This window comes from Nycticebus coucang, chromosome 7, assembly GCF_027406575.1.
Source record: "Nycticebus coucang isolate mNycCou1 chromosome 7, mNycCou1.pri, whole genome shotgun sequence".
NCBI classification, from domain to species: Eukaryota; Metazoa; Chordata; class Mammalia; order Primates; family Lorisidae; genus Nycticebus; species Nycticebus coucang.
Genome location: NC_069786.1, coordinates 119,876,767 through 119,890,259, shown reverse-complemented (window position 1 = coordinate 119,890,259; position 13,493 = coordinate 119,876,767). Strand labels below are relative to the sequence as shown.

The 13,493-nt window shown below is 37.3% G+C and overlaps 1 protein-coding gene across 2 annotated transcripts in view; it reads left to right on the top strand.

Annotated features, from left to right (window-relative positions):
* FARSB (phenylalanyl-tRNA synthetase subunit beta) overlaps positions 1-13,493 on the top strand; it is a 71,773-nt gene that overhangs the window by 15,842 nt on the left and 42,438 nt on the right. For both annotated transcript variants that reach the window (XM_053597112.1, XM_053597113.1), the window contains exons 6-13: positions 2,306-2,456; positions 3,245-3,353; positions 4,501-4,571; positions 6,059-6,120; positions 7,300-7,351; positions 11,428-11,489; positions 11,761-11,968; positions 12,480-12,560. In XM_053597112.1, the coding sequence (XP_053453087.1) occupies positions 2,306-2,456; positions 3,245-3,353; positions 4,501-4,571; positions 6,059-6,120; positions 7,300-7,351; positions 11,428-11,489; positions 11,761-11,968; positions 12,480-12,560 (796 nt within the window). The remainder of the gene's footprint in view (positions 1-2,305; positions 2,457-3,244; positions 3,354-4,500; positions 4,572-6,058; positions 6,121-7,299; positions 7,352-11,427; positions 11,490-11,760; positions 11,969-12,479; positions 12,561-13,493) is intronic.

Below are 13,493 nucleotides of genomic sequence, written 5' to 3'. Positions count from 1 at the left end.
TTTTTTACAGTGTCTCACTCTGTTGCCCTGGTTGGAGTGCAGTGGCATCATTGTCCTCACTGCAACCCGAGACTCCTGGGCTCAAGCAATCCTAACTCCCCTCCTGAGTAGATGGGACTATAGACCCAGGCCTCCACACCTGGATGATTTTTCTATTTTCTTACAGAGACAGAGTTTCTTTCTTGGTTGACTTATCTTGAACTCCTGACCTCAAGCAATCCTCTGGCCTCATCTTCCTGTCTTGGCTTCCCAAAGTGCTTGGATTATACGTGTGAACCATCATGCCTGGCCTCCTGAGCTTTTTCTAAGGGGAAGAATAGAACAGATCCAAATACTCTGGTGTGCCAGAGTCCTTTCCTATCAGTAAATCCTAATTAACCTCTTTAGTGAGCTTTGGAAATTTTATTTTCCAAGGAATATATCCATTTGTCTAAGATATTACATTTATTGGTAGGAAGTTCATAGTATTTCCTTATTATCCTTTTAGTATCTGTGGTATCTATAATGCTGTCACCTCTTTCATTTCTGTGTCTTTTCTTTTTTCCTCTTGGTAAGTGTGACTAGAGGTTTATCAATATTGATCTTTTAAAAAATAGCTTTTGGTTTCATTGATTTCTATCTCTCCTCTCTCTCTCTCTCTTTATTATTTTTTTGAGATAGTCTCACTCAGATGTCCTGGGGTTGAGTGCTGTGGTATCATAGCTCACAGCAACCTCAAACTCTAGGGTTCAAGTGATCCTCTTGTCTCAGCCTCCAAAGTAGCTGGGACTACATGCACCTGCCACAATATCCAGCTAGATTTTTTGTTTGTAGAGATGGGGTCTTGCTTTACTCAGGCAATCCACTCACCTCAGCCTCCCAGAGTGCTACGATTACAGGCGTGAGCCACCAGGCTTGGCCTCTCTTTCTTTTGTTTAATTGATCAAGCAACACTCTTTCTGGGCCTGATTTAGTCCCTGATACTGAGGCAAGACCCTCTTTCTGACTCCATCCATTGCCACATGAACAATGAAGTTTTCAGTCTGTGAACTGATGGACACATACAAGTTAACACTTCCTGCCTCTGTTATATATCTCCACATCTATTTCTTTCCCTCTTATTTTGTGACTTGTTGCAAATTTCTAAAATGATGTTAAATTCTTTGTGGATAAATTGCACAACAACTGAAATTAATAGCTTTTGAACTTTCCTTACCCATTAAAATTTAACTGTGATTCTTAGCTCTTAAAATAAATTTTTTCTATTACTGAAGTTCTAATGTAGCTATGTGACAGAAAATTTGGGAAAATTCAGCATTGTGATAGTTTATTTTAATTTTTTTTGAGAGAGAGTCTCACTATGTCACCCTTGGTAGAGTGCCTTGGCATCACAGCTCACAGCAACCTCAAACTCTTGGGCTTACGTGATTCTCTTGCCTCAGCCTCCCAAGTAGCTGGGACTACAGGTGCCCGCTATAGCACCCGGTTAGTTTCTGTTGCAGTTGTCGTTGTGTAGTTGGCTGGGACTGAGTTCGAACCCACCACCCTTGGTGTATATGGCTGGCGCTGTAACCACTTGTGCTACGGGCACTGAGCCAGTTTATTTTGATTTTTGGTGGTTCATTTTAATTTAACAAAAAATTTGATGTTTACCTGAGGACGGCAAGAAGAAATAGGTTAAAAGAAGGTAAAGGAATTGCTGACTTTGAACATATTCTAGTAACAGTATTTGGGGAATCATAATGGTAAGGAATTTTTTTCAGCTACTGAAATAGTATGTCTTGAGTAGCTTTATAATTTTTTTTTATTATTTTTAATGGTTTTGAGAATTTATTCCACTAAAGATGCCATATAGTAGCAATAGGTTGTTTTAGAGAAAAGACTAAATAACATGATTTTTTGGAAACATGTAGTCTGTCCGAGCCTGGTGGTTCATTCCTATAATTCCAGCACTTTGACAGGCTGAGGTGAGAGGATTGCTTGAGACCAGGAGTTCAAGACCAGCCTGAGCAACAAGCAAGACCCCATCTCTACAAAAAATTAGAAAATTAGCCAGTCGTGGTGGTGCACACCCAGCTACTCGGAGGCTCAGGCAGGAGGCTCACTTGAACCTAGGAATTTGAGGTTGCAGTGAGCTTTGATGATCCACTACACTCAAGCCCAGGCAACACAGTGAGACTCTATCTCAAAAATAATAATAATAATAAATTAAAAAATAAATAATTAGTTTATATTGTTTTTAGAATTTCTGTTTTGGAATATTCAAATCTCTTTCTCTCCTCTTCCTTTTCTTCCTCTCTCTTTCGCCTGCCCTCTCGACGGTTAGGAAGAGAGCCCTGGTTGCTATTGGTACCCATGATTTGGACACTTTGTCAGGCCCGTTTACATACACTGCAAAACGCCCTTCAGATATCAAGTTCAGGCCTCTAAATAAGGGCAAGGAGTATACAGCCTGTGAACTGATGAACATCTACAAGGTAAAGAATCTTTTTTTATTATGCAGTAGTTTTGTAAAAATTATGAAATTTCTTCAGAGTCAACTCTTGAAATTAAGGAAATCTAATGGATCCTTAAAAAAAAACAGTAGTATCTGAGCTTGGCATGATTTATCTGATCTATAGTGGGACTTGGACATAGTTCTCTTTTATTTATTCTTATTTTTTTTAACCTCTGGGATGATTTAAATGTACTGCTTGGATTGAGAACCACTAAAGGAGACCACACTGCAGTATAATCTTTGTATTTGGATATAATGAAATGCATCCAATTTTAAAGACTGAGATTTAGCTAGGTTTTTTTTTTTGGTGGGAAATGCTGTTAAAACTGTCTGCCTCCCATTATTAGCATTTTAGAGTTGAATGCAGTAATCATTTAAAATCGTATGTAACAAATAGAAAAAGTGGGCATTTTGGAAAAAGTAGCTATTGTTATCTTTGGTCTAATTTGCAAGTGATTTCTTCCTATTTATCTAAATAGTTTTGTGATAATCTGTTTTATTTGAGATGTTTTGGGTATTCCAGTTCAAATCTGTTTTCACTTCTGAAAAATGATTCAATTGTGTTTCCATCTCTCCCCAGCAGGAGATGAGGTTGTATAAGGATCTTGAAATATAAATTTATGTTAGCAAATCTTATGAATTTAGAGGTTTCTGGAGTTTGAGACGGTTTTAATGTTTTTCTGACAATTTCTCCTCTTTTAAAATATTACATTGGTATGTAAACTATAGCAATAGAAATAAATAATTTTATTTGACTTTTGTTTTCAGACTGACAACCACCTTAAACATTATTTGCATATCATTGAAAATAAACCCTTGTACCCAGTTATCTATGATAGCAATGGTGTTGTCCTTTCAATGCCTCCAATCATCAATGGTGAGTTACTTATAAGCATCTTGGTATTTGCCGTTCCCTCTTACTCTCACACGTTTCTGTAAAATTCTCAGTAGACTTGGCTGAATCAAATCAAATAACTCTTAATCTGAGAAGCTCAGGCCTTGTTGATTTTATTTTAATGTTTTTTCATTTATTCGGCAGCATTTTACTGGTAATTATTATGTAACCTATAAATGTTCATACATTTATAAATATAGATTTTGGGTTCTGTTCTAGTCTTCCAAAGGGTAGTTCACTTGGTTAAATGCAAAGTCAGACTGTTTTATTGTAGTTTTATAGTTAAACTAAAACATTTAATTTAAATTTTGCCCTCTTCATTTCTTTTTTAAAGGCTGTTTTATGGGGCAATTTGAATGTATTTACAAAATTTAATGATGTCTAAACCAGGGATGTTTTCCTTTCTGGAAGTGAGGAGGCTTAGCTGATTTATAGGGGGAAGCAAAGTGTTCTGGGGATCTCGGACTGTAGTAGTTACAGCAGTTAAGAACATGGGTTAGGGCGGCGCCTATGGCTCAGTCGATAAGGCGCCGGCCCCATATACCGAGAGTGGTGGGTTCAAACCCGGCCCCGGCCAAAACTGCAACCAAAAAATAGCCGGGCGTTGTGGCGGGCGCCTGTAGTCCCAGCTACTTGGGAGGCTGAGGCAAGAGAATCGCTTAAGCCCAGGAATTGGAGGTTGCTGTGAGCTGTGTGAGGCCATGGCACTCTACCGAGGGCCATAAAGTGAGACTCTGTCTCTACAAAAAAAAAAAAAAAAAAGAACATGGGTTAATCAAATCTAGACCCAAGTCTTAGCTTTGTTTCTTGTGATCATGGGTAAGTAGCTCAATCTCTTTGACTTAGTCTGTTGTGAGCTATTAGAATATGGAGTTGTGGTGAAGGTTAGATAAGACAACCTATGTTAAGTGCTTGGCATGGTACCTGACACATTATATGCATTCAGTAAAGGCTTGTTATTATTTTTATCTTTATTCTCTAACTCACAATGGGGGCATAAAATAAAAGTTGCAAATCCCCTTCTTTCTTTGGTGTTAGTTTATACTGTGTTCTGAAATGTAATTTCTGTTTTGTTGAGCTGTACAGTGCCCTTTTATTTCTGAAACTGGTTGTTTTATGTTCATTACAGGGAATCATTCCAAAATAACAGTAAATACTAAGAATGTATTTATTGAATGTACAGGAACTGACTTCACTAAGGTAAATAGAGCTTCTATTTTTGTTCTATCACGTAGGATAGATTTTTACTTTCGGGCCAGGACTCTGAGTAAAATCTAAAATATAGGTGGGAAGATATTTTAGAAATTTAGAACATTAAGAAGATATAGATATTCCGTACTTTAGTTTTGGGCTTTCATTTATTAAACAAATGTTTAATGACCCCCTGTTGTCTTTCCCAGGCCAGGAATTTAATAGTTACATTTTTCTTGACTTGTGAGTACTTCTAGTCTAGTGAGAGAGTTAGCCATATACATAACCGTAAAACAAAGACTGCAATAAGGACTATTACAAGAGCTGTATACATTGTTTTAGTTGGCTTAATTTAAATGATGAATAATTTGGTCCCTTCATATACTTAGTTTTTTGTTAAAAAAATGAACTGACTTTAAAGAAATTTCACTTAGCCTATTGATAAAGGGTTTATGCACACAGAGATATCTAGAATGTGTAGAATACTAGTTGTTCATTCATTTTTAGTCAGTACATTTGTTGGATTGGATTGCTGCAGAAGCCTTTGTCAGAGTTTTACTCTGTTGCCCTGGGTAGAGTACAGTGGCATCATCATAGCTCACAGCAATCTCGAACTCCTGGGCTCAACTAATCCTCTTGCCTCAGCCTCCTCAATAGCTGGGGATTATAAGAGCCTAGCTAAGTTTTCTTTCTTTTTTTTTTTTTTTTCCAGTAGAGACAGTGTTTTGCTCCTGCTCAGGCCAATCATGAACTCCTGAGCTCAAGTAATCCTGTCTCAGCCTCCCAGAATGCTAGTACTACAGGCATGAGTCATTTTGCTTTCCCAAAAAAGTTTTTAAAAAATTTAATTCATGCATTTACAGATCTTGGTATCTTTACTGAAGCCTATGTATAAGAGCAAAGCATAAATCCTAATAAGGTTACTATATTTTTTTCTAAAATTTATTTTTCCATTAGAAAAATTATTTTACAATTCTATATGGCCCTTACTATATACCAGGTTCTGCTCTACATGTTTTATATATATTAATGTACTTAATCCTTATCACAACCAAATGAGATAGGAACCTTTATTATCTCCACTTAACAGACAAGAAAACTAGCTTGCCCAAAGTCATACTTCTAGTAAGTTAGTGAGTTAGGATTCAAGAAATCTGTCTTCAGAGACTTACTAGATTGGTAAGATTTATTATAGTAAGTAGCCATTTGTCTCTCCTGAAACAGTAAAACTGAGGTTGCGGTTGGGGTTGGGGGAAACGAAATGATTTGTCTCAGGCGTGGATTGTGACTCTCAGAGAACTGCACAAATGCAGAACATGTCAAGATAAGGACAGGCCTGCACACACACGTCTTTATCCCACTTCCTTAGAATGCATTATGTGAAAGTCCATTTTTAGATGTCTGGGGAACTAAATTATATTAAGTACTAATTTATTTCTATCTGAGTGAAGAGTATATTTATAGACTACCATAATATTTCTTTGGTTTCTTTGCAGGCAAAAATAGTTCTTGATATTATTGTCACCATGTTCAGTGAATATTGTGAGAATCAATTCACGTAAGTTCATTCAGTGCCTTTCCTGATGGCCTCCTGTTCAGAAGGCAGCACACTAAGACCTTGTGCTAAATGTAAAGATGCAAAATGTGGTTCCTGTAACTAGAACATATAACCTGTTCAGGGAGATAAAATGTGCATAAATAAGGTGCAAAGTAAAAAGCAACAAGTACTTGAAAAGGTTTTGGTAATTTTCTGGTTGTAAGGGCAAGTTGCTGCCAGCTGAAGCAATCTTGGAAAGCCTCATGGAGGCAATGAAATTTAAACCATATTTTGGGATCATTGGATTATAGAATGTAAAGAAGGAAAAACAGCAAAAAGAACAGCTAAGCAGAGGTAGAGATGCACATATGTAAAAGCAAAGTATGTATTCCATATGTACAGTATTAGTAAGGTTACTTACTATATTTTCCCCAAAGCCTTTTATTTTCTTTTTGATAGACAGGGTTTCACTTTGAGTGCAGTGGCATAGTCATAGCTCACTGAAGCTTAAGTGCTATGCTTAAGTGATCCCCCTGCCTTAGCCTCCCAAGTAGCTGGGACTACGTGCCTGGCTAATCTTTTTTAATATTCTGTAAAGATGGGGGTCTCACTATGTTCCCCAGGCTGGTCTTAAATTCCTGGCCTCAGGTGATCCTCCCACTTCATCTTTCCAAAGTGCTGGGATTTTAGGCATGAGCTATAGTACCTTGCCCTAAAGCACATTTTTAATTAAAAAAATTGTTTAACAAATCTATATGACTCTTACTTTAAGTATACTAGAATCATAGTTTATTCTAGAGTATTAATTATATGGATAGTACTGTTTTTTAAAATGGACTTGCATTTTAGTAGTTGTATCAGTTGGCTTCTGGTGTGTAACACACTGCCTGCTTTCGTAAGTCCTGGAATGTGTATATTAGTATTGGCAAGAAATTCATAGAGGACGCATGTTTTGCAGTCCTGGGAAGGAAATGTTTTAAGTGAGCACTGCTCGAAGGAACATGGGAGCCATAGTAGATGAAATGGTAGACTATATATAATATAGGAAGATTAATCCAAACAGCATTGGAATGTGATAGATTGAATGTGCTGAAGCTGTAGTTGAAGACCAAATGAAAGGTTTGCTAACCATAAACATATCTAGAATTTGTGGTGCATTTTTTTCCTTACCTTTTTTATTTCTGGCTTTTTGTTTTTCAGAGTTGAAGCAGCAGAAGTAGTTTTTCCTAATGGAAAGTTATATACCTTTCCAGTAAGTACTTAAGAAATGACTTGATGATTGTGATAGCAAGAATACTAGTAGTGATGGCTGTAGAGTGCTTGTGATGGCATATTAGTAGTGATGGCTGTAGAGTGCTTGTGCTCTCTCCATCCATCCACTCAACTATCTAGCCAGGTCCGGTGCCACGCACTTTACATGGATTCAGTCCTTACAGGACTGTGTAAGGGCAAGTGCTATTATTGTGCTTTTTCCGGATCGAAAAGTTAAGAATCTTGCTTATTATTATTAAGTGGTGGAGCTAGGATTTAAATTCACACAGTCTGACTTCACTTGTCAACACATTTCAGTACAGTATTGTACAGCCGTAATTCCGATGATTCATTCTCTTATTAACTAATTAACTGGATAAATTATTTCTGTATATTTGTTTGAGACAAAGTTTCACACTGTTGCCCAGGCTAGAGTGCCATGTCTGCAGCTTAGCTTACAGCAACCTCACACTCCTAGGTTCAAGCAATCCTCCTGCTTCAGCCTCCTGAGTGACTGGGACTAGTGTGTGCCATGACACCCGGCTGATTTTCTAATTTTAGTAGAAATGGGGTCTTACTCTTGCTCAGGCTGATCTCCAACTCGTGGGTTCAAAGGATCCTTCCATATCATCCTCCCAGAGTGCTAGGATGTGATCCACTGCACCTGGCCATGTTTTTATTTTTAATCGATAGCTAAGAATTGCACATACTTACGGGGTACAGTGTGATATTTCAATACATGTATCCAATATGTATTGATCACCATGAGGTAGCTGGATGGTAGTGATCACCATCCAGCATCTCATTTATCATTTTTTTTTTGTGTGTGTTGGGAACATTCAAAATCTGTGCTTCTAGAAGTTTGAAAATATTTAGTAAATTGTAATCATAATTACCATAATTGTGCGGTAGAACAATAGAACTCACTAACTGGGTACTTTATAGCCCTAATTTTTTTACGATTTACTCAGTTCTCCAAACCTAATTAGTCTATTTACACTTGAGTTAACGGTTGCTAAAAGACATCACTGTAACTAATAAATAGTTGCAAATGTCTTAATAAGATGAATTTAGTAGTTAGCACAGATACTGTCAAGACACAGAGTCTTGGTAAAAAAAATCTAAACCCAACATGACTTGATATGAAGATGGCCATTTTAAAACAAAACAAATAGTACTGTGGTCATTTAGTTGTGGTTTTGATTCAGTGAGACTGTTCTTTGATGAGCTTTTTTTCCTTTGAACTTTTCCTTATTACCCTGTCATTTATGAAGTGAATCAGAGCCTAAAATGTTAATAGTTTCTACTATTTATTCATTTATTTTAATTTCAGATTAATATGAGGGTATAAACAATTAGGTCATAACATTTGTGTTTGTTAGGTAGAGTCCCTATTGAATTTATGTCCTACTTCAGTAGCTTTTAAAGTTGATGAAACCTGCCAAATCAAAACCTCTCCATTCCTAAAAACATTTTGTTTGAGAATTAATTATAATTCAAAATAAATATATAATGGTAGAGAATATAACCTAAATTATATGGGCAGTATCAGTTTTTTAAAATTGATTTGGATTAGACATGATTGCAAGAGGGACTTTACCTAACAATTGCAATCAGCGTAACCTGGCTTATTGTACCCTCAATGAATCCCCAACAATAAAAAAAAAAAAATTGATTTGGATTTTAGTAGCTGTTATCAATTAGCTTTTGCTATTTAGCAAGCTACCCCAATTCTTCATGGCTTAAAACAACAACCATTTATTTACTTCCTGGTTCTCTTGGTCAGGTAGGTGGTTTTTGTGGTCTGATCCACTGTATGGCTCATGTGCATCGTCAGCTGGCTGATTGGTTAGCAGCGGGTGATCCGATGGTCCCACTCACATGTCTACTTCTTGGCAATGAAGTCAGCGGGGCAGGTGCCCCTCATCATCTAGCGGGCGAGGTTGGACTTTTACATGGTGATGGTTGCAGTGTTCCTAGCAGCAAGAGAGCGAGCCTAGCGCTCAAGTGCCTTTAAAGCACATTGGTCAAAGCCAGTTGCTTGGCTAGATTTGAGGGGTGGAGAAATAGATGCCATCTCTTGATGGAAGGATCTACAGTGTTACCTTGCAAGGCCATGGATACTGAGAGGGGAAACGTTTGTGGCCATTTGGACAGTTACCATAGTTGCTGTTGGTATTAGCCAGAGGTAGCTTTTTAGTCTATTTTAAAATAATATGTCTGATTTGAGAAAAGTTTCTTTTTCTCTTTAACATTAAGAACTGTCAAGTGTTAATAACAGTGAATATGTATTTTGGGGAAGAAAAAGAAAAATATATTTGATAATTTGTTCACTTTTTTCATCATGTAGGCAACTCCTTAAAATCATTTGGTTGTACTGTAGAGATCTTTCGTGAATTTGAAATGATGGACTTTTTGAAAAGGAGTACTGTACAGGTGTTTTGGCATTTGTTGATTTGTTTAATCTTAAATTAGAACAGCTTTTCTCAGGTTGTTCTTTCAAAGAAGCATCTTCTGAGGGAGACTGATTCTTTCTCACAGGAAGTAGAGTATTTCTCCAAACACTTTGAACGTTCTTTCTCTAGTTTTTTGTTATTACCCTGTTTCCCTGAAAATAAGACAGTGTCTTATTTTAAGGTGTGCTCCCAAAGACGCGCTAGGTCTTATTTTCAGGGGACGTCTTATCTTTCCTGTAGGTAGGTCTTATTTTCAGAGGATGTCTTATTTTGGGGGAAACAGGGTATATAGAAAATAAAGTTTTAGAAAAAGAGAACTGGAAGAGCTAAGTGGTAGATAGACTAATGGTTAATGGGGTGTGCTTTGGAATTAGGCTGTCTCTATTTGTTTATCGATTCATTAATTCGTTCGTTAGTTACTTTATGCATGCATTCACTCATTAAATACCGCAGGCTTATTATCTGATAAGCATTTTTCTATGCATTAGAAATATAGCATTACTCAGGCTCAGCAGCTTACCATTGCCTGACCTGGGACTAGTTATTAATCTAAAGCTCAAATTTGTAATCTGTAAAATGAGAATACTAATAACATCTGTTGTGAGGATCAAGTAAGATTATCTTAATGTGCATCTTGTACTGTCCTCTCGTGATCACTGCTCAGCTCACAGCGACTGTTCAGAAAAGGTTTGTTATTGCAATTATAGTCATCAGCATCTAGTCCAGTGTTTCCCAGACTCTACTGTGCATCATCAAGGGATAACCTGCAGACGGGGCTTCAGTAGGTTTGGTGTCCCTGCTGCTTGCGAGCAGGAGCTGAAGTGTGCCTCTGGTGATGCTGTGCTTCTGCTGTGAGCACTGCGTTCTGAGGAGGCTCTGGCCCATTGCCCTTTACTTGAATCATCAGAAGATTTTAAATGTATGATCTTTTTGCTAGTGGCATTTATACTTCTGAGAGTAGTTCAGTGATAAGTAATATTCATAAGCTATTTCCAGAGGTATTGAAAAGCATGGACGTTACACGTTTGTTCTCAACCTGACAGGATAGGGTTACGTATTGTTCGAAGGAGAGTGAGTACCAATTTATACGATGCTGTCACCTCTACTGCCTTCTGAGCAGATTAGAAGCCAGGACTTGGGGCGGCATTGCATTTCCCTGCCTGTCTTCATAACACTCAGACTCAGTGTGATGGGCAGTACATTGTGACACTTGAATTGTTCTTTCCTGGTCGTATATACCTGCTCACATGAGATGAGACTGAAGATCTTTACTGGGATTTAGGAACTTCTTAGAAGTTTTTAAAAAACTTCCATCATGCAGTGGGGTTTTACTATAGAGAATGAGGATTGACCTCTTAAAAGGAAAATATGTCAGTTATTTTATGCTATGTGTTATTGTTAAGCAGTGCAAATTGTCTAGCAATTAGAATGTTCATGTTTGAATCTAATGTAAATTTTTTCCTTTATAATAATGTTTTGAAACATCAAGTTTATTTTCAGTCTGTAGCTCATAAGGACAAATTCTTAGAAGAGTAATAAAACTCAACATCTAGTTCAATTAGAGTCTAAAGTTTTATCTGTTGGAGAATGATTTAAGCTTTTCAAATTCTTTCTCTTTAAGGAACTAACTTACCGAAAGGAGATGGTGAGAGCTGATCTAATTAACAAAAAAGTTGGAATCAGGTATGCTCTGAAAACTTCATTTATTTATTTATTCTTGGAGAGAATTCAAGAACAAAGCCCACATAAGACTATTCCATTTTTTTTGAGAGAATGCTTGGAGAAGGTTTTGATGTCCTTCGGAGTAAGTTAAGAATAAAAAGCATCACTTAGGATGTCTGGTATATGATAGAACTCAAGAAGCAAGGTTACTATTTTACATAGTAGCATATTTGAAAACAAAATGTATACATATTTTAAATAATTCAGTGAAATTTATGCATTCCTATTTCAGAGAAACTCCAGAAAATCTTGCTAAGCTTCTGACCAGGATGTATTTAAAGTCAGAAGTCATAGGTGATGGGAATCAGATTGAGATTGAAATCCCTCCGACCAGAGCTGACATTATCCACGCATGCGATATTGTAGAAGATGCAGCTATTGCTTATGGATATAACAACATTCAGATGACTCTCCCGAAAACATACACCATAGCTAATCAAGTAAGATTGCACCCTTAAATAAACACTCCTTATTGTTAGAAACTGATTATTGAATGCCAGGAAGTCTTCAGGAAAACAGAACGTAGGAATTAAGCAGTATTTGGACATGCTCTGCTGTGAGGGGCATTTGCTGTGGAGAGGATACAAAACAGATGCCCAAATGATTAGAGTACGTTTAAAACCTGTGATGACTAGTTCTTTGAAGAAAGACAGATTTTGAGTTTGGAGCTCTTGTTGAATCTCAACAAGGGAGATTCATTTTCTTAGCTTGGGCCTGAAGGCAGAAGCTGTGTGTGGGAGAGGTGGAAGTGGGGAGCTTTGCACTTCTGTGTGGAGGAAGCGGTGGCAAGGCAGTGGGCCGGGGATATACAATTGGTGGGGAAATGGTGGCATTAGCAGTATGTTAGGGTGGAAGGGTGGTTTCCTTTTTATGCCATGTTCTATATAAATCTTTTTATTAAAAAATAGGAAGTTCTATTGAGACGAAATAAAGCGAATACTTCTTTTTCAGTTTCCTCTTAATAAGCTCACTGAGCTTCTCAGACATGACATGGCAGCCACTGGCTTCACGGAAGCGCTTACCTTCGCTCTGGTATGTCTTGTGCTTAGCTGATTATTTCCTCAGAATCTCTGAATTATTCTGTGATTTCTTATACGAATTTACAAAATCTAGACTGCTGAAATTTCCAGATTCTAAAGAATAACAATAATAAGAATTGTTGCTTGAGATAGCACAATTTCTGGTAAAGAAATACTGAAGCATTTCTTTTTACAATCACAGAATTACATGAAGGTCTAGAGAAAAATGTCTTAAATGACAGACAGCCAAGTAGTTTATAGATTCATCTGAGTGTTGAGGGCTCACAGTGTATTTCATAACCAAATTTATTAAGTTAGACTATTTGGTCTTAATTCGGTTGTGGCTGTGCCCGCTAGATGCCGCCCTGGTTAAGGGCTTGTGGACTGTTCCACATTAAACTTATTTCTTTTGTCTTTGAACATGTTCACAAACATTTGCTTTGAGTTGAAAAGCTGACATAAAAGGCCCAAATCAGGAAATGAATTTTATTACAAAATCAGAAGGAAATATGCCTCCCCCACCAGATTGACCGTTTGAAAGAATAAATGTGTGTGCAATTTGTAGTTCCTTTTTCCTCTTGCTGAGCATTTCTGTGGTGCCTACAGTGTAGTCCTGAGTTTCAGCAAGTTTCAGCTTGTCAATCTACAGAGGGAAACAAGCATCTTCTTTTTCTCCCCAGTAACTCAACTAAGAATCCTGAAATTCTTTGTCATTTAGAGTATTTAAGGAACCTTACTTATGAAATTCTCAGTCATTTAGAGTATTTAAGGAACCTTACTGGTGGTCTAGTTTAATACTTCTGTTGTTCTGATTTATAGTCATTCATTCAGCAGCGTTTTTGAGGATGTATTGTATATCAGGCACTGTACCAGTGAGGAAGCTGGAGTGGAGGAGAGGATGCGTGCCTAGCATTTTACACAGACAGCAGGGGAACCAGATCCGGAG